This window comes from Balaenoptera physalus (assembly GCF_965194825.1).
Source record: "Balaenoptera physalus genome assembly, chromosome: 3".
Lineage (NCBI taxonomy): Eukaryota > Metazoa > Chordata > Mammalia > Artiodactyla > Balaenopteridae > Balaenoptera > Balaenoptera physalus.
The window spans coordinates 64,288,847-64,310,536 of NC_138890.1; the positions used below are offsets into that span (position 1 = coordinate 64,288,847).

The 21,690-nt window shown below is 45.0% G+C and overlaps 1 protein-coding gene across 4 annotated transcripts in view; it reads right to left on the reverse strand.

The window, feature by feature from the left end:
* SLC25A48 (solute carrier family 25 member 48) overlaps window positions 1-21,690 on the reverse strand; it is a 42,496-nt gene that overhangs the window by 6,824 nt on the left and 13,982 nt on the right. For 3 of the 4 annotated variants that reach the window (XM_082454664.1, XM_082454666.1, XM_082454667.1), the window contains exons 5-6: window positions 8,971-9,228; window positions 6,274-6,432 (exon numbers count right to left, since the gene is read on the reverse strand). In XM_082454664.1, coding sequence (XP_082310790.1) covers window positions 6,274-6,432; window positions 8,971-9,228 — 417 coding nt within the window. The remainder of the gene's footprint in view (window positions 1-6,273; window positions 6,433-8,970; window positions 9,229-21,690) is intronic. The other variant, XM_082454665.1, reaches the window with a different exon arrangement.

Sequence of the window (21,690 nt, forward strand, 5' to 3'; positions counted from 1 at the left end):
TTATTTTTTTAATCATGTTGCTATGTATGTTTATATGCAAACACATATACAAACATACATAAATATACACACACACATATATGCTTGCATAGGCTGTGAATATTTTGAAAATATATCACAAGAAACTTATAACAGTGATTGCCTTTGAGAGAAGACTGGCAGGGGGTCACAGGAGGGACATTTAGACAGTATATCCTCTTATACCTTTTGAAGCTTCCTATGTTCACATACTACAAATTTTTTAAGCAACTAATAAAAAATAATTTCAGTCAATGATGTGGTTAATCAAGTTGAATATTGCTATCTCTGCTTAAAACCTGTCTCTGAATATAAACTGTGGGTCAGACACTTTTGAGGTTAAGAAATCAATCATCTGACCTCAGTTGTTTTCTAGGACTTTGCTTTTAACAGAACACAGAAATTTTTGGAGGAAATAATATCTGCAATATATTTTGCTTCTACAGCACTTTTTGGAAAAATGATACATTAATATTTGGGGAAATAGAAAAAAAATCTCAAATAAAAACTGAGCATCTCTTTTGAATCTCTCTTATGCGTCACTCTGTATTTATTGGTTGAATCACAAACTGTGCTTCTGCTAAAAAAATACAAAAGACAATTGATTCAACATCTATTTATGATAAAAATAATAAAGGCCATATATGACAAGCCCACAGCTAACTTCTTAATCAATGGTGAAAAGCTGAAAGCATTTCCTCTAAGATCAGGAACAAGACGAGGGTATCCACTATTGCCACTTTTATTTAGCATAGTATTGGGAGTCCTAGCCACAGCAATCAGAGAAGAAAAAGAAATAAAAGGAATCTGAATTGGAAAAGAAGAAGTAAAACTGTCACTGTTTGCAGATGACATGATACTATACATAGGAAATCCTAAAGATGCCCCCAAAAAACTACCAGAACTCTTCAATGAATTTAGTAAAGTTTCAGGATACAAAATTAATACACAGAAATTTGTTGCTAACAATGAACTATCAGAAAGAGAAATTAAGAAAACAGTCCCATTTACAATTGCATAAAAAATACCTAGGAATAAATTAACTAAGGAGGTAAAAGGTACTTGGTAAACTATAAGACATCAATGAAAGACACTGAAGATGACACAAACAGTTGGAAAGATATACCATGCTCATGGATTGGAAGAATTAATATTATTAAAAAGACCATACTCCCCAAGGCAATCTACAGATGAAATGCAACCCCTATCAAAATATCAATGGCATTTTTCATGGAACTAGAACAAATAATTCTAAAATTTGCATGGAAAAACAAAAGACCCTGAATAGCCAAAACAATCTTAAGAACAAAGAACAAAGCTAGAGATACCATGCTCCCTGATTTCAAACTATACTACAAAGCTACAGTAGTCAAAACGGTATGATACTGGCACAAAAACAGCCACATAGATCAATGGAACAGAATAGAGGACCCAGAGATGAACCCATGCTTATATGGGCAATTGATCTATGACAAAGGAGACAAGAATATACAATGGGGAAAATACAGCCTCTTCAATAATGGTGTTGGAAAAACTGGACTACTTTCTCACACCCTATATAAATGCAAAGTGGATTAAAGACTTAAATGTAAGACCTGAAACCATAAAACTTCTAGAAGAAAACATAGGCTATACATTCTTTGACATCAGTCTTAGCAATATTTTTTGAGATCAGTCTCCTCAGGTAAGGGAAACAAAAGCAAAAATAAACAAATGGGACTATATCAAAGTAAAAAGCTTTTTCACAGTGAAGGAAACTACCAGCAAAATGAAAACGCTGCCTACTGAATGACAGAAGATATTTGCAAATGATATATCTGATAAGGGGTTAATATCCAAAATATACAAAGAACTCATATAACTCAACATCAAAAAACCAAACAACCCAGTTAAAAAATGGGCAGAGGACCTGCAAAGACATTTTTCCAAAGAAGACATACAGATGGCCAACATGCACATGAAAAGATGCTCAAAATCACTAATCATCAGGAAAATGCAAATCAAAACCACAATGAGATAGCACCTCACACCAGTCAGAATGGCTATTATCAAAAAGACAAGAAATAACATGTGTTGGTGAGGATGTGGAGAAAAGGAAACCCTTGCACACTGTTGGTGGGAATGTAAATTGGTGCAGCACTATGGAAAATAGTATGGAGGTTCCTCAAAAAAAATTAAAAATAGAACTACCATACAACCCAGCAATTCCACTCCTGGGTATTTACCTAAAGAAAATAAAAACACTAACTAGAAAAGATACATGCACTCCTATGTTCATTGCAGCATTATTTACAATAGCCAAGACAATTAAATGTTGACATCTGTGAAAACATGGATGGACCTAGAAGGTATTATGCTAAGTGAAATAAGTCAGAGAAAGACAAATACTGTATGATTTCACTTATATGTGGAGTCTAAAAAACAAAACGAACAAACATAACTAACCAGAAACAGAGTCATAGATACAGAGAACAAACAGGTTGTTGCCAAAGGGGAAGGATGTTGAGGAGGAGAGAAATAGGTGAGGGAAATTAACAGGTACAAACTTGCAGTTACAAACTAAATGAGTAATGGGTATAAAATGTATTGTGTGAGGAATATAGTCAATAATTATGTAATATCTTTGTATGGTGACAGACGGTAACTAGACTTATCATGGTGATCATTTTGAAATGCATAGGAACATCAAATCACTATGTTGTGTACCAGGAACTAACAAAGTGTTGTAGGTCAATTATACTTCTAAAACAAACAAATAGAGAAAAAGAGATCAGATTTGTGGTTACCAGAAGTGAGGGGTGGTGGGAGGGGATGTACAACATGTAATGTACAACATGATAAATATAATGAACACTGCTGTACATTATGTATGAAAGTGGTTAAGAGAGTAGATCCTGAGTTTTCATCACAAGGAAAAAAGTATTTTTCTATTTCTTTAAGTTGTATCTATATGAGGTGATAGATGTTCACTAAACTTATTGTGGTCATCATTTCATGATATATGTAAGTCAAATCATTATGCTGTACACCTTAAACATCTACAGTGCTGTATGTCCATTATATCTCAGTAAAACTGGAAAAGAAAAAAAAACAACTGAGGTGAGAATTCTAGGAACATGGCAGAGTAGAAAATACCAGGACTCTGTCTCCTCACCTAAATAACTATTACACAGACAGAATTTGTCTGATGTAACTACTTTAGAACTCTGGAGTTTACTGAAGGCTTCCAACTTCCAGGGGAGGGTTTGGGCAGTGGTTAATTTCAGTCAATGTCAGCATTTAGCACAGTAGCAGCTACCCATCCCCCATCCCAAGCCCTTTGGCAGGCATCTATGCACGTGTTCCTGGAGTAACCTGCACACAGCTTGTGGGAACCAGGGTGGGCAATGAGAACCTTGTCCTCCAAATACTGAACTTCTGTGTTCTGGTCACTGATTGCTGTTTCTGATCATGAGGTGCAAAGAGGAGGGCATTCATTCTTGTTTAACCTCCCCCTCCATCTTGCAACCCCCTTGTTCACTGGCTGAAGTGACTTCCAGGGAATTTAAAGGGATGGTGCCCCTTTCCCTTCCCTTCATTTCTCTCTTTTTCCTCTTTTGGGAGCCAGACATTAAAGACTAGGACATTCAAAAGCAACTGCATGTATGAGGAAAATTAGAAAGTGACTGCGTATGCCCAGGGAAAGGCACGGGCTCAGAAAAACACTGAGAAAACCTTAAGTTTATGCCTCAGGTTGATCATTGGCACAGAGATAGCCTACAACAATCAGAAACAATAACAAAACCCACCACACCCTGGGGAAGACTGAGAATTGGATTTCCAGAGTTACCACATTATTAGATTTAAATGTCTAGTTTTCAATAAAAAATCACAAGGCATATAAGAAACAGGAAAGTATGGTCCACTCAAAGAAAAAAAATCAAAATAAAATGTCCCTGAAAAAGACCTGATAGCATATCTACTTGACAAAGACTTTAAAATATCCTTCTTGAAGATGCTTGAAAAACTAAAGAAAGATGTGAAGAGAGTCAAGAAAATGATATGTGAACAAAACAGAAGTATCAATAAAGAAATAGAAAACCCAGAAAGAAAGCAAACAAATTCTGGAGCTGAAAAGCACTGAATGAATGAATGAATAACTGAAATGAAAAATTTACTAGAATGATTCAAAGGTTTATTTGAACAGGCAGAGGAAAGAATCAGCAAACTTAAAGATAGGACAAGAGAAATTATTGAGTCTGAGAGAAAGAAAAACATTGAAGAAAAGTAAACAGAGCCTAAGGGACTTGTGGGAAACTATCAAACAGAGCAACATATTCATTGTGGGAGTCCAAGGGGAAGAGAGAGAGAGAGAGAGAGAGAGAGAGGCAGAGAATATTTGAAGTAATAGGGCCAAAAACTTCCCAAACATGATGAAAGACATGAATACAAACATCAAAGAAGCTCAATTAACTCCAAGTAAGATGAACTCAAAGAGAACTACAAGAAGACACATTATAATAAACTTTTGAAAGACAAAGAGAGACTCTTGAAAGCAGATATAAAGTATCCTCTATAAGACTTTCCGCAGATTACTCATCAGAAACTTTAGCAGCCAGAAGGCAATGGGCGAATATATCCAAAGTGCTGAAAGAAAACACCAAAACTGTCAACAAAGGATTCTATATCCAGAAAAACTATCCTTCAAGAGTGAGAGAGAAATCAAGACATTCCCAGATAAACAAAAGCTGGAGGAGTTCATCACCACTAGATCTACCCTGTAAGAAATGCTCAAGAGAGCCCTGCAGGCTGAAATAAAATATCACTAGACAGTAACTTGAAGCTGTATGAAGAGATATTGTAAAAGTCTCACAAAAGGTAAATATATGGGGAGAGTAACACTAGCATCATGGCAGCCCAAAATGTCCCTTATTTTGTCCTCACTTCAACAACAAAAATTCAGCATCCATCCATGAACAAAAGTGCCTCTGTGGGAGTTGTGGGATCCAGCACCATACACCAAGGGACCCAAGAGGAGTCTTGCCCACCTGTGCATCAGCTAATAGGCAGACAGACCTCAGTACTGGCAGCGAAACCTGCAGTAGCCTGTGAATTGGCTCCAGCCACTCTTGGCTGTAGTCCAGGAGCAGCTGGAGAACACTGACTTGGGAGGTCACACACAGATGAGAGAGCCTTTGTGGAAGTCCAGGTTTCCAGAGGAGAAGCTCTGGCACTCCACTGGAGCAAAAAAACAGAAGTTTGGACACACTGGCATGGCAGTTAGTAAGGATTGGAGGGCTTGGGATGAGGCAGTCACGTGAGATAAAGCCCAGAGGTCAGTAGTAACATTAACAGCAATAAAACTACTAATACTAATGCTAATGATAAACAGATGACTCTTTCTAAATGTTCTCTATGTGTTATACATTAAACTGAGCACTTTTTATATGCCTAATTTAATTTAACCTACAAATATCTCTGCTGTTCATGGTAGGCGTGATTATCATTGGAGAAATTGAGGCCCAGAGAGGGGAAGCTTGCCTGGATTCCCCCAGTTCACAAGTAGCCAGGCCTGGCTTTGCACTCAAGTCTGCTGACTCTAAGAGGCATGCCAAGAAAGCCAGGGGCCCATTCGAGGAAGAGCAAGCATGAGGGTACTAGGGGGTATAGTGGGAGGCAAGATAGATGGGGATGTTTATAACTTTGGACACTAGATGTGGAAACCTGATCTTCATTCTGAGATAGTTTAGAGGCAAGTAGAGGCTTGGGTTTAGGATAAGCTCTTTAGGTTCAGGAGAAGGAAGACAAGGCCAGGCTGGAGGCTGCCTCAATAGCCGAGACCAGAGGTGATGGGGTCTGGACTTGTGTGGCGTGGAAAGCAGAAGACAGATCAGGGAATTGGAGCCTGCAAGATGTGATGATTGAGGTGGTTCTGGGAATTCCCACTTATAGGAGGGGTGAGGCTGAGGTGCTGAGCAGGGAGTGAGGAAGGAGCTCCTAGCCTTTCTGGATGAGGAGGCAAGCTTCGGTAACACAGATGTGGGTCCAGACCCCGGCTCTGCCACATACCAGCTGTGTGACCTCAGGTAGGTTACCGGTCCTCTCTGAACCCATCAGCTGGGTGCACACCCACTTCTTCCTCCAGCCCGGGGCAAGGACTGGATGAAACAAGTGTTTCATAATTTAACTGCCAGCACCTCGGTTTCCTGATTCCCTTCTCTGTAGTCTCACATCTTCCAAAATCTCTGACCCTACCTTCCAGGGACTGACACTGACCCTGCATGACTGCTGTGTGGCTTACTTTAAGACCTTCCTTCTGGTAACTCTGGGAGATACAGTCCAGGACACCTTTGTATTTGTTTACATAAACCCCGTCAGCTTGCAGTCGACTCTTCACGACATCCATAGGAGTTGCTGTCCCCCAAGAAATTGCTCCTGTTAAGAGAGAGACAAATAGGTATCAGGGGCTGGCTGGTTGGGGTGTGGAGGGGACCTGGCTCCCTGCAGATTTCCACCATTCAGAGGCTTAATATGCTGCTGGGGGACGTGGAAAGAGCTCAAGGTCAGGACCTATGAAGGGGGTTCTTGATCCTCCCTCGCCACTTGCTGTGGGACTTTGCAGAAGTCTCCTGCCACCTGTAGGCCTTGGGTTTGTCTTCTGTAAAATGGGCCAGCAGTACCTATCTTCATGGGGTTGCTATGAGGACAAATAACCTGATGCATGTGAAGCATTTAGCACAGTGCCAGGTCCATCGCTAGTGCTTCCTAAGCAGAAGGCTTTATTAGCAGCTTTTATTGGAGGAACAGGAACAGGCCCCATAGTACTTTCTGGGCACAGGGGAGGGAGACCAGGGTGAGGCCTGAGGCTGAAGGCTGGCAGCTCCCCAGAGGCAGGATTTACTCTGAATGAACATGAAGAAGATGCTAAACAAACACTTTCAGACAGCCTGCTTGCCAAGGAAGGGTCAGCTTAGGGATTGCAGAGAAGAGCAGGGGCAGGTCTTTAAAAAGCTCTTATCTTTTCCAGTGATGTGGGATAGAAGCCTTAGGACCATGTGCCACTGGGTCATCTCCATTGGATAAGTTCAGGTGTCCTGGTTAGAGTACGTTTGTGACTTTAAAGGACTCTAAGAAAACAACGCCAGGTTATTGTATAAACAGAGAAATTGGCACATTCTTTGATGGGGAGAGAAAAACAAACCGATGCCAAAGTCCAAGGCAGCTGGTTTGCAAGGTTTTGTAACTGCTGCCCAGCGGCTCCCAAAAGAGGCCTTAGCCTGTCCCCAGCCCCCTGCCCACCCCGGCCTCCTGCCCTTGGTCCTCTGGGAGCCCTCTGGACCTCTCCTCCCTCCTGCCTTCTTCCAGGATAAATGGGGCCGCTTTCCCTGGAGTTAGCCCAGGTGCTGCCCTGGCACACTCCCCTGTTCTCAGCCCATGGGAGAGGGTATTACAAAACCAGGTTTGACTGCCAGGCCACACGCATCTGCTCTCACCAGAAATGAGAGCAGCTGGGGCCTGTTTGCCTTCTCAGTCAAGAAGTATTTATTGAGCACTTACTGGGAGCTGGCACAGGCTAGGCCTCAGGCACAAGGCGGAGGAACAGGAACACTGGGGTCTGGTGGCTAAGACGTGGGCTCTGTTATGTGTTTCCTAAGTTTCAAGCACAGCTGATTAGATGATGATGAGGAGGAATGACAATTTTCTTCTCTCCAGTGGATCTTTCCCATCAGCATCAAACATACCATGTTATCTGCCTTTTTTAAAAAAATTTTTACTGGAGTTTGGTTGTTTTACAATGTTGTGTTAGCCTCCACTGCACAACAGAATGAATCAGCCCTACACATACAGATATCCCCTCCCTTCTGGACTTCCCTCCCATTTAGGTCGCCACCGTGCATTCGATAGAGTTCCCTGTGCTATACAGTATATTCCCATCAGTTATCCGCCTTCTTGAGAAGCAATCCTCTCTTGACTTCCGTACCCCTCTCTGACTATAGCTGTGTTTCTCTCTTTCCCAATATAGCACATTCAAATCTCTCAAAAGTGTTGTTTGTACTTGGGTTCTCCAATTTCTTTCATCCCATTCTCTCTTGATCCCACTTCAATCAGGTTTTCACACCCTTCTCTTCATCAAAATGGGTCTTGTCAAAGTCCCTGATGACCTATGCATTGCTAAATCCAAGCAGTGGGAATAGCAAGTGCAAAGGCCCTGTGGTGGGGAGAGAGCCAGGCACGGTCAAGTTGTAGGAAAGAGACCAGTGTGGCTGGAGCAGAGCAATGTAAGGGGACGGTAGCAAAAAAATGAGTGCAGAAGGGTAACAGGCAGCTGAAATGCTGATGGTCTTGAAACCATTGCAAGGTCATTGACTTTTTCCCAAAGTGAAATGGGGATGCAGCATGGGTTCTGAGTAAGGAGGTTAAGTAACCAGTCCATGGTCACAAAATGACTAAGTTTGGATTTGAACTTGGATCTTTCTGACTGCAGAGTCCCTACTATACTGTCTACATTAGCGGTGTGACCTTGAGTTGGTCACGCTGAACCTGTTTTCTCACCTGAAAAATGGGGAAACTGATTCCTACCTTCTGGGGCTAATGAAAATATCACATTGGAAAGGTTTGCAGGGTGCCAGTATTCAAAAAAGGTGAGCCATGATAACAGATTTTCTTTTCAAAGCTCAGTGATACCTGACACAGAGTAAGTGCTCAAAATATACCTTCCAGCTGAAAGCTGTAAGAGCCCAAATAGGGACTCAGAGAGAAGGGGATGGGAGAAAGAGGGGGGACCATTCCCCATTCGTAGCCCTTCGTCTGCCTGGCTAGGTCTGGCCATAGCAGGTACTTAACAAAGAACTGTTGGATGAGTGGCTGGATGAACCCTGCCCTTCCCCAGGGCTGAGAAGGGCATGGTAGGCTCCCCAGCTGTCTCGCTGCCGTGGTCAGCACGGGGTCAGGGGTCGGCCATGCCGCCCTTACCTGCCATGCCGCCCGCCAGCCACACAGCACAGGGGCTGGGGCCTGTGTGGGCCTCGGGCGTAATCCAGTCACTCAGGAACACATAGGGGATGAAGTAGAGGCAGTAGCCCGGGACGTCCCGCAGCAGCATGGCACTGGCGCCCCGGTACAGCCCTGCCAGGCCTTCAGTCCGCACGATGGTTATGATGCAATGCACAGGCCCCTGGTAGGCTGGCTGCTCCCCAAGAGCTGCCACCCTATTCTTCAAACCGAGGTTGGCTGCAAAGACAGGGCAAAAAGATGGCAAGTGACCTGGGGGCAAGAGAATGACCATTGTCTGGCATTGGAGTCAGCCCAGCCCATTGACAGTTCCCACTCACGTCACCAATTGATTTTTACCAAAACTTCTGACCGTCTTGGCAGCTCAAACGGGGATTCTGAAGTCCCAACAGGGAGCTCCTGCCAGCATGTGCAGCCAGACTGGACAAAATCCCAGCCAGGTGATAAAGCACCTGTTGCCTTAGAATGCCCAGAGGTTCTCAGTCAACCATCACTATGTCTTTTTGAGTAGATGTGATTGCACGATGCCTTGGATCAAATATGCTGAGGCATACCAAGCTCCTTCTTGAAGCAGAGGCTGGAAAACCCAACACACTGTGTGTGTGTGTGTGTGTGTGTGTGTGTGTATGTGTGTGTACTTGTGCATAGTGTGGTAAAAAGTGTATGAGATTTGGACCCAGACTGTCCTGGTTCCAAATCCTGGCCCTGCTTACCAACTTTCTGACCTTGGTAGGCACCTTTTTAGCCTTTGTTTCCTTACCTTTGAAAAGGGGACAGGCCAATACTGTATTGTATACTTGAAAGTTGCTAAGAGAGCAGATCTTAAACATTCTCACCACATACACACACAAAATGGTAACTATGTGAGGTGATGGATGTGTAAACTGACCTTATCTTGGTAATCATTTCACTATACATACATGTACCAATTCATCACATTGTGCACCCAAAACTTACACAAGGCTATATGTCAACTGTATCTCAATAAAGTTGGAAAATTATATTTTTTAAATAAAAAAGAGAACAGGCTGTTGTGAGTATAAACAAGGTAATACCTATAAAGAGCTCAGCATGGTGCTAGGAACACTGTAGGGGTGCAATGTTATCACCAGATTATTATTGAGACCAAGTTGACTGGTGTGAGTTGGGTGCAGGATACACTGGCTGGAGGGCTGGACATGTTCTCACTGACTCTCTCCAGCCCTGGCCAGGCTGTGCCCTGAAACAGCTGTAGGGCAGTACTGGTGCCATTGGCCCCTCAAAGTCCAGGGGCACAGGGTGCTGTCTCCTTAGCTGACCTCTGGGGTCTCTGCTGGCAGATCATCAGTTGTTATATCAGTAGCTTCTTTACAGGATGTGTGTAGCCAGCAAGTAGCGACTCTGTCTGTCCCTCTAATTCTTCCATAGGGCTTCTTGCATCTCCCTGTCTGATGCCTGTCTACTCTGCTACGGACCTTTTAGCACAGCTTTGACTCATGGCCAGAGAGACCTCCTAATCCCAGTGCAGATAAAGCAGACTCATGTTCTCAACTTTCCCTTCTTGAAGAACTAACATGACATGGCCAGGACAGAAACAGAATGAAGCTTGCCTGTGACCACATGCATATTTTGCCAACTGGGTTTAATTCCCTGTAAGTACCCTCTCAATGGGGTTTTACACATGCTGGCTAAAAGACAGATCACTTTTGTTATATAGGTGAATATCCAAGCCCCCTACATAGCCCCATCTTTATCAAATGAAGGTTAGGAAAAAATACTCAACTTCATGATGCCACAGTCCAAACCAGAGCTTTAGGAGTAAAGTACAACCTGTCCTTTTCACTCAACCCGGAAGTAGACGAGGTCCAGGGGGAGGTTCCTATTTGCCTGGAAAGTATGCTTGAACAAACTATTCCTGTATTTTCTTTCTATGTTGGGGGAACAGAGGCATCCTGGCCATGTGCATTAGGCCAACTACAGCGTGGGCAGGAGGCTGAGTCTCATTCTATAGTCTATAGCAGAGAGTGAGCAGGGGTGGTGGCCACTTTTAGGGGCACAGGGCCCTCTGAGCTCAGAGCCAGATCAGACACTGTGGTCTTTGAGAGTCTACTGAGAGGTCACTGAACACCCCTTTCTCTCCCAAATCCACTATGATACCACCAGGGTCATCCTGGGAAATTTTGACATTAGCGCACATAGATGTTAATTGTACCAACATATAAACTTTGCCTGGGCCATGCTCATGTCAAAGTAACAGTGATCTGTCCCAGGAGTCAAGGTTTTCATGAATCAACTGTGGGTATGATGTAGCTTTCAGAAGTTACTGATTGAAAGAGAATGTCCTGATAACATTCTGCTTGTCTGGGGGACAGATGTTGAAAAAAAAAACTTGTCCAACCTCCAACTGACTTTGTCAACAAAAACCCTGTACTTTTTTCCTTTTCTTTTCAGGATAAGCAATAAGGAAATTCTCTCACATTCTCCTAGGGTTGTAACATAAGCGATCTAGCTTTTATTGCTTGAAAATGATCCATTTACAATTATTACAGCAATAGAATTGTCATGGTGACCTGGAATACTGACACGAGTCTGAACTGGTGGCCAAGGCCTTCTGGACACAAGTTGATACTGTGAAGCCCTTGGAACTCCTTCCAGCTCCCTCATCCCCAATATTTTTAAAGAAACTTTTTATTTGGAAATAATTTCAAATTTGCAAACAAAAAAGTACAAAAAAGGAAAACTGTACACAGAACACCTTTACCCAGATTCAACTATTGTTAACATTTTACCTTATTTGTTTTATGGTTTGTGTGCTCTCTCTCTCCTTCCCCCCCTTCTCCCACCCCGCCCCCCCACTTTTCACTCAAACACGTGTGTGCAATTAAACTGAACAGATGCCTTTGTCCCAATGCCTAAACTTTGCCTGGGCCATGTTCATCTCCAGGTAACAGTGACCTGACCTGGAGTCAGGGTTTTCACGAATCAGCTGCGGGTACAATGTGGCTTTCACGAGTTACTGATAGAAGGAGAGAATCTGATAAAATTGGAAAAACACTTGGCCAAACGAGAACTGGCCTTGACATCAAGACCCAAACCAGAACCAAATCTGTACTTTCATTCTTTTTCTCCCAAAATAAGCAATAAGGAAATTCTTTTGCACACACATGCATACATAATTTTATTCTCTGACCCATTTCAGGGTGAGTTACATACAAAATGGCCCTTCACCCCTAAATACTTCAGTCTGTGTTTCCTAAGACTCGGGATACCATTCTACACACTGTGGGACAACAGCCGGGTTCCTAATCTACATGGACAATACTTGTATCTAATGTACTGCCTATGCTCATACCTTCCTGTGATCTCATGCTGACCTTTAGTGTGTTCCTCCCCAACCCCCAGGACAGGATCCAGTCTATCAGGTATTATATTTAGTTGTCATGTCTCTTTAGCTTCCTTTCATTTGGAGCATTTCCACAGCCTTTCTTTGTTTTTTTTATGACACTGCCATTTTTCAAGACTACACCGCCCCCTTTCTTGTTAATAGAACTTTCCTTATCTGAGGCTTGTTTGATGTGTCCTTGTTATTACATTGAGATGATGCATTCTTGGCTGGACTTCTTCCCTGTTCTTAAGTCTCACCTTTTTTCCCATGAAGACCAATCACTCTTAAGAGCCCCTGTCTTCTCCTCTGGCCTCCTCTGCCTGTTTTTATTAGTTTGTTTTTTAACTGAGGTATAATTTACATTCCATAAAAGGTGTAGCTTGTAAGTGCACAGTTGGTGAGTTTTGACCATGGCATGCACCAGACACCATATCCTATTGAGAAAATGACGTCTTAGACTTGAAATAAACTGTTTTGGTCACTCAGGCAGAGCTAAGAAGCCTACCTAGCCTCTCCTGCTTTTCAAGGCAAAAGGATTCTGTGACATCAATGACGTGTCACTCAATGAGAAGTAAATCTCTTTTGGGTGACAGTTGTTACGGACCCACCTACTTTAGCAATAGTGGTATGGACAATTCATAAGGGACCACAAGGCAGAAGACCGCTGGGATTCTGATCAGTTGCTCAGACCACAAGATGCTCTGTGGCTCAGCTGGCAAAGGAGTTGCCCAGGAGCCTTGGCAGCTAGACTTAGAAAAGCGCCAAATCAGAGCTTCCGGTAACTCTAGCAGTGGACCAAATTTAGTTTGTGTAAAACAAATTTTGGTGACCCTTAAAAGAACTGACTTGGGAGGTTGCTGGCAAGCAGCTCTTGGAAATATGCACAACTGATACATGTAGATGTGTCTTTGTGCAAGGAACCCAAGGAAGGAAGTAGGCACCCTGCTCACACTGAACCACTGCCCCTCAGCCTGTTGTTCTGGAACCTTCAGGGCTTTGGCTTGGGGTGTACACATGCAAGTGAAGGGTTCATATTAGGTATATTTCCTTCTAGAATGAAATGTATTTAGTTTCTCTAATGAGAATTTTTTGTTTTAAAATGAGGATAAGATGATGAATCAAATTTTGATTATTTCTTATCATGATTATTTCTTATCACTTTACCATTAAGGCCATTTTTTTGCCGTACTCTCTAAATCAAGAACCTTTTACTATGATAGGTAGAGTTACACTCAGGATGCCTGTGGTTTTCTTTGTTTTCCCAAATTCATTTAGGGTCAACTCAAGCACCCTACACCAAGATGAGCAGGATGTTCAAAGTTGATAAAATTGCCCCCCACCCTGCTCCTAACCTTCACCTAGGAGCTTAGGAAGGCCTACATAGTTCTAAAAAGACCCCTCCTCCAGGCTCCCCTGCCTTGTCCAGCTCAGTCCCCGCCATCGCTCCTCGGACCACACACTGTGGCCGTCTGGCTTCACTGCTCAGCAGCAGTGTCTGGTGCCTTGCTTGCTGGCTCCTGCCTGGGCCAGGAGGTCCCTCTGTAGGCAGGAGCCTCTGCAGGGAGCTCTGCAGCGAGTGCGGGTGTCCAGGTTTGGCCACTTCTAACAGGTACACATGCAGCCACTCCTTGGGGGATCCTCCTACCTCAGAGAGGCTGCACTGGCCCAGATGCAGGCTGAGGTCCCCACAGATCTGCCACTAGTGCCCCTCTTCTCAGAACCCAGGGTCCTACCACTGCATCCCGCTGTACCCTTCCCAGACACAAACACGAACAAGTTTCACTTCTTTCCTTTTTCAGGCAATGTTGTTCAATTTCTTCAGTGGGTCATGACCTTGGAAACAGGAAAGTCAGCTGAAACACAGTGACTGGTCACTGATCCACTGAGGTAAGGAGGGCCCAGGCCTCAGGAGCCTCTCTGGAAGGGAGAGCGCCACCAGTCCTCCTCTGTGTGCCTATGTTAGGGTGGGGTGGAAATACAACATCATTTCTCAACAGCTCACTTTCTCCAGAAAATCCTCAACAAGTCCGCCACCCACTGATGAGGCCCTGCTGGTCCCCAGTTAGCGATGTGCAGGCTCACCAAGTGTTCTGTGCTCGAATGCCTCTGGGCCAGCAGGCTCTCAAATGGAAGGGGGCAGCATGGGGTGATTTCAAGGGACCCACCAATCCACAAGCATTATAGATTGACAGAATTCCTAATATATCTCACATACATGTCTGGCCATTTTTCTCATATGTGTAGGTGCTATTGTGGGAACACAAGAACAGTTACTTAAATACACTGATGATCCATGGTAGCTTCTTGTCACATGTGTTTTCTCAATCTGTGGACACAATGTAAACAGCTGTTCTATGGGTTGGACTCCATTTTATATATTTAAAAGGTACTTGTAGAAAAAGCTGGGACCCCTAGTCCATACCAAGGCTGTACCTGCTATCATGGTCTGTCCTGGCTGCTGCTGTTTTCTGAGCATGTTGTTTTGCCTTAACCGGTTCACTGAGTTTCCTGATGATAGGGATCACACACTGTGGCCTGTCCCAGGCACTGTGGCCCTGTGCCTGACACTGTGGGCCTTATGTGCCTCAACATCCATTCAGTGAACACTTGAGCATCTGATCGGCAGCTCTAGCACCGGGGCCTCCCAAAGCTTCACCTCCTGTGTTCGGCATTCCTCCAAGCCCAGCCCTGTCTGGTCCTTGTGCCAGAGACTATAGACGCTAAAAGAAACTTCCAAATCATAAGCTGCCACACTTGTCGAAGAAGCTATGGAAGCATCCAGTAATGTGGATGGACATCCTCCAGCAAACAGGTTGGGTATAACCTCTGTGGTTTGGGTTTGAACAAGCTGAGGGACCCCTCAGTTCACTTCCCCAGGGTATTACCAACTGGGAAGCTCTGGCCCAGTTCCTGTTTCTAAAGAGTCCAGCAGTTTTCTCATGATCTAAAGAGTCCATGATAGGCAGATGGTTTAGTAGAAAGAGCCCTGGATTAGGAGCAGCTGGGATTTGCTCTGTTGCTCAGTTGCTATTTACTGTACAACCTGGTGCAAAGGACTCAACCACACTGGGCTGCAGTTTCCTCATCATACACAAAAGGCGAAGAATCAGTGGCCTGTCCACATCATTTGGCTTTTGTGAAAATTGAGAATGTTGGCAAATGTACTTTACTAAAATGTGTGTTGTGCAAATGTACTTTACTTGAGGCAAATAGTTATCGTTCCTGTCTTTATTACCTTGCCCTGATGTGACTTCAGATTCCGGAAGTGCTGGACCTGCTAATCTCAGGCAGCCATGCCCTGCTGTCACCTGCCATGACCTGCCAAGCCTGCTGTGGAAAGATTGTAGATACCGACCCAGCTCTGAGAACTACCAACACTAGTGTCAAGTCTAGAAATCAGGACAATATTTGCCCTTGTCAATTGATTGGAAGAACAAATGGATGTGTCCCCACTGTATGTAACTTATACAATGGTGTGTTATGTTGTGTACACCTTCATTAATCTTGGCAAGCTATGTGGGACCACAGTTTGAAAATTATTCAGTCACACTGTCCAGAACTCAAGGGCGCCTCTTGAACTGCATGGCTATATGCCTGGCCTCTTCACAAACCTCCTCCCTCCACTTTTGGGTTGCCATTGCTCCAGCCCTCACTTCCTACTGGCACACAGCCTACTTGAGAAGAAGGCCCCGACTGTATGGTCCTGGCTAGTCTCCAGGTTTTTGTGCCCCTTATCACATTCCAAGGGTTCCTGCCTTCCTTCTTTAGGAACTGAATGGAGCAATGTGTATCTCTTTACACAGCTTAGCATCATTAATTCCTGCCCTGAACTGTGAAATTCTTAGAAAGTCCACTGTATCAAAAGGCTAACCTGCCTGGAGATAAGTATGCTTCTTGGCAGCCACACATCTTTATGGGAGCAATAAAACTGTGTTGCCAAAGAGACAAACTGATGTAGTCAGGGCCTCTGAGGCACAGTTGTTGACCTTCTCAACCAGACATTTCAGAAGATCCAGGGAGAAATGGTTTCACCCCATTTTGCCATCATGCAGATTCTTGAGCTCAAACGGGCTTTGTGTGCACGTGTGTGGCTGATGATCTTACTTGCCCAGATCACCCCGCAGCTGGCACTCCCACTGTTACCATCCAGTCCAGCTTGTCTCCTCTCGGCATGTCCAGATATTAGGACCTTCTCCTCCTCGAATCCTGGCCACACTCTGTCCCTTTCATTCCATCAGATTATCTTAAGTACGGTAGAGTCAGGTTTCCTCAACTTCCTTCCTCTTGCCTCAAAATTCTCTCGCAATTGTCTCTTTCCTTCTCCCCTCCCAACTTGGAAAAGAAAGTCTTTTTCCTTCTTTACCCATTGGTCTCCGTCCCCACTGTCACCCTGACTTCAGCAACTCTCCCTCCTTCCCTCTCCTTCCCGATGTTGGTGACACGAGTCTCTCAGGACTGTGTTCCCAGGGTGTGGAGCTGCATGGCCCGGGGCGGAACAGCCCAGGGAGCATGGACAAGTCACTTAAGCCCAGCCTCAGTTTCCCCACCTGTCAAACGGAGAATGACAGTGCGGATTTCATAGAGTTGCTGTGGTGACTGAATCACGGGATTTGTGTTAGCGCAGAGCACATGGCTGGGGCGCAATACTTGTTAACAACAGCTATTAGCATCAGTATAGCTCCCGCCCAAACTCCTTTACAGCGTTTTCTCATTGACGTCTACCCTGGTGGTTATTGCAGCTCACCTTGGCATTTGCATCTAACGCCATGACTTCAGCTTCTATGTCTGTCACACCCCTGTCTAGACCTCCAGGCCTGACATTCCATTTGCAGTCCCTCCCTCAACAGGAACCAAGGTCAAGTCCCCACGTTCTCACTCGAGCCTACCCCTCCAGCCAGGGTCCAAACCAGCGGCAGCAAGAATGGGTATGTGTGCTCACCCACTCCACGCCAAGCTCTGTCTCGCATGCTTCATCTGCTGGTTAATTCCCTGCGTGGGAGGTACCACCTCCCTCATCGCCACCCAACGTTGAAACCCTGGGTCATTTTCGACACTTTCCTCTCTCCTGCTTGGCCTGGTGGTTCTACATCATCAATGCCTTTTCCGTCTGCCGCTCCCCTCTACTCCCAAAGCCCACGGCCCTGGGTCCGGCGTTCCCAGCCTCTCGCCTGGTCTGCGGAGCAGCCTCCAAATCAGCCTCCTCACCTCTACTATTCCCACCCCCTTCCATCCCTTCTGAAGGCCAGGTTCACTTCCTACCACACAGCTTCGCTCGGGTCATGCTGCTGTCCAAGACGCTCCTCTGCCTGCAGAATAGAAAGGAAACCCATACTCGGCTAAAAATCCAAGCTCTTCACAACTGACCCTGCATCTTCCACCCCTCCCCCCTCATCCTGCCACATGCTTGCCTTTCCTGCCACTGACTCTTTTTTTTTTTTTAAGATTTTTTTTTTAATGTGGACCATTTTTTTTTTAGCATCTTTATTGCAGTATAATTGCTTTACAATGGTGTGTTAGTTTCTGCTTTATAACAAAGTGAATCAGCTATACATATACATATATCCCCATATCTTCTCCCTCTTGCATCTCCCTTCCACCTTCCCTATCCCACCCTTCTAGGTGGTCACAGAGCACCGAGCTGATCTTCCTGTGCTATGCGGCTGCTTCCCACTAGCTATCTATTTTACATTTGGTAGTATATATAAGTCCATGCCACTCTCTCACTTCGAATGTGGACCAGTTTTAAAGGCTTTATTGTATTTGTTACAACACTGCTTCTGTTTTATGTTTTGGCTTTTTGGTTGCAAGACATGTGGGATCTTAGCTCCCCGACCAGGGATCGAACCCGCACCCCCTGCACTGGAAGGTGAAGTCTTAACCACTGGACCACCAGGGAAGTCCCCTGCCACTGACTCTTTCCTTACATCGTTTCTCAGTCTGAAACACCTCTCCCTCCCTACATCCCCACCTCCAAATCCTAGCCAGTATTCAAACACCCAATCAATAGCCACTTCCTCTCTGGAGCCTTCCCGGTCTGCAGAGCCAGATTCTGAGGTTCCAGAGCCTTCCTGGGGCCCTTCTCATTCTGGTGCACACCTGATTCCCCACCAGACTGAGTGCTCCATAAAGGCAGGGACTGTGTGTGTCTGATACCTGATTTACCTACTCTGCTTGGCTCAGAGCAGGGCCTCGGGAAATGCTAGTGAATGAATGAATCAAAGAGTGAATTCAATCAAGTGTAACCCTCAGCCCTTTGCCTCCAACTGGGCCTGGTGAAACTACTATGATGGTCAGCACAGAGTTAATGCTGAGTCCTCCTCTGATTCCCCAAACTCTGGCCTCCTGTGGTGTTGAGGGCTTTGTGATCTGCACATTAATTAGGCTCTTAATGAAAACACAGACCTGAAAGCTCCCAGATGGGGGAGGAGTGAGTGCCATTGGCCACTGAGCTCCAGGATGTGACTTGGCCCAGGCAGCAGAGGGACCTCACCCCTGAATTCCAGCTCGGGCCCAGCAGGGTGCCTAGTGAGGCTCATGCCTGGGCGAAGGGTAATGATAACTTGAAAACGGCACCTTCACAGGCACCTTACTGTCAAGGCCAGATCTGAATGAATTCAGGCCAAGTGACAGAGGCCCCAGGAGAAAACCTCCGTGAAGCTGGAAGAGTTTTCATGAGGATACCTGCCGTCTAGCATGTACTGGTAGGCAGCGCCAAACGGACCCTCCCTTTAAACTTTAGCAACTGCCTATGTAATTTGGTAAAACCCCTCTGTTTAACAAATTTCACAATACGTACCAAGAATCTTAAAAATGACTGTAGTCTTTGACCCAGTCACGAATCAAAGAGCCCACACATTTAGGGAAATGACTGTAAATGAAGGCAACTCTTTATGGACAAATTTGCTGATCACATCACTATTTTTAGAAGAGGAAGAACTGTAAACAACCTAAATGTTCACTAGTAGGAAGACTTCTAAATAAGTTTAATTGCATAGCTAACATTTATTTCGTGTTTTCAATATACCAGACATTGTGTAAGATCTTCCTGTGTTACATGTTATCCCATCCCATCCCAGTTATGAAGGAGCTACTCCTGTTACGCCTTTTATGCAGATGAGTAAACTGAGGCTTGGCAACAACAGGTGGAGGTAAGATTAGAAGCAGGTGGCCTAACTCCAGAAACTGAATTCTTACTACACTGTATCATCCCTCTCAAAATGTGTGTGTCTGTGTGCATGTGTTTATTTGATGGAATATTGTACATCTATTTTAAATATTATCCATCTATTTTAATTTTAGAATTCTATTTTAGTAACATGGAAGATGCTTCTGTTTTACATTGAATTAAGAAGAGGATATGAAACTGTCTATATAACATAAGTACAACCTCTTAAAACATTTAATCCATGCATATAGAACAGGAAAAGGAAACATATTAATGTGTTAACAGTGACTGTATTTGGGTGGATGGGTGCTTTCTCCCTCCGCATTCAGACAGTCAGGATGAACTCAGTGGCTTTATATTTGCACGTCTCCAACCAGATGAGCTGAGTTCTCACCTCGCCATAGCCTCCTTTCTACTTGACACATGCCCCAAAGCAGGGAAGCCAGAGGCCTCTGGCACCTGCCTTCAGTACGTGGCTTAGTCTCTCATAGCCCGTTGTCACCACCCGGGAAGTGGACTGGCAATTCTGGGGTAAAGCCACAAGCCATGAGCAATCCCACAAGCCCTGCACAGGGTAGCCTGCAATTACCCATCTCAGCCCAGTTATCAGGGAGAGCGGGCCTGACTCAGAGCAGAGACCACGAGCTCGCAGCCAACCGCAGCCCCACACTGTCCCGTCCACACAATGCTTTGGGCTGCATGGTGTTACGTTGGTTTGTGTTTGGTTTTGTTTTTACTTGAATTATCTGACAATTTCCAATTGGAAGACCCTGGGAAAATCTAGCTTTCTGCCTTCTCTTAAAAAGCAGAAGATCCAGGCCACGTGGCAACAGTCAGCCGGAGCAGGGTTGCAGCCACCCCTCTGACAGGATCTGGGCAGCTTGCAACCGTGTGTACCACTCCCGACTTGCCTTCCTAGCACCAAGGCCGACACACGTGCTTGAACTGCTGTGTTTCTAACAGCAGAGTGATATGGAAAGTGAAGCATGTTCTGTGTTTCAGTAAAAAGAGGAAAAACGAAACACAGGTTAGGAGGGCTGTAGGTGTCCAAAAAATGGAAAAGGGTACATTTTCCAGGTACCTGTGCTTACTTATGTTACCTCCCTGGTCCCAGTGGGTCTTTGAGTTTTCTATCTCTGGCCTAGAGGGTTTCCGAGGAAAAAGTGAAAGATAACCACATCCTTCCTCATCTTCTGGAGAGATTCCTGGCAGAAAGTACTGCCTGGTGACCCACTGCCTGCCTCCCATGCTTTATCCCCAATAGTTGATCCTGACCAGCACCTGTAGTTGCCAAAGCCCTTTCCCCATGCATCTGGGGGGACAGGGGAAGGTAAGGAAGAGTGGGCCATGCAGAGCGGAGCTGCCCAAAGCCACAGGACTCAGACCCATCCCTCGGAGCCCACAAGCTATGCCCACTACTTGAACAATGTCATTTTGGAGACATGTTCCAAGTCCCCTTTCCTCCCTCAAAGTTTGCAACTGGTTTTGCACATGATGATTTTGTGCAAAGACCCAGATATTACCAAAGTTGTCGTAGCCTCAGCTTCTACAAAACCCTGGGGCAGAAGCAGAAATAGCCTCAGTGGGCTCTGAGTCAGTTGCCTGGGTCTGTATCCCAGCTCCACCTTCCACTAGGGCAGTGACCTCAGGCAGGTGATGGAATCTCTCTGTGCCTCAGTCTCCCCTTTGTAAATGTCTAGGAATTGGGTTGTTGTGAAGATTAAACACACACTAAGTTCTTCGCACAGTGCCTGGCACATGGTAAGGGCTAAGTAAATACTGGCTCCTCAGCCCCCAAGGCTGTGACTATTCTGGGTTAGTCCAGATCAGAGGCTCTAGGGGCACAGCTGAGGCGGACCCTCCAGTCTTGGTTTCTACCTTCCCTCCGCCCACTCAGGTCAACCGTTTTGTGTCCGCACTGCCAGCTAAGCCCCTGGGATCAGGTGCTAATGACTTCGAGCTTTGCAGGGCTGAGAAAAAACTGTGTGCAGGACCTCCCTTGGTCTCTTATTAAGAGCCTTCCCTGAGCTCCCCAAAGGTCAGCTTCCTGGCACACTGGGGAAGACAGAACAAACACATTTTTATTTTCTGTTGCTGCCTCAAGCGGTTTACTTAAGAACCGGTTTCCTTCTGGCACCATGCGGATGAACTT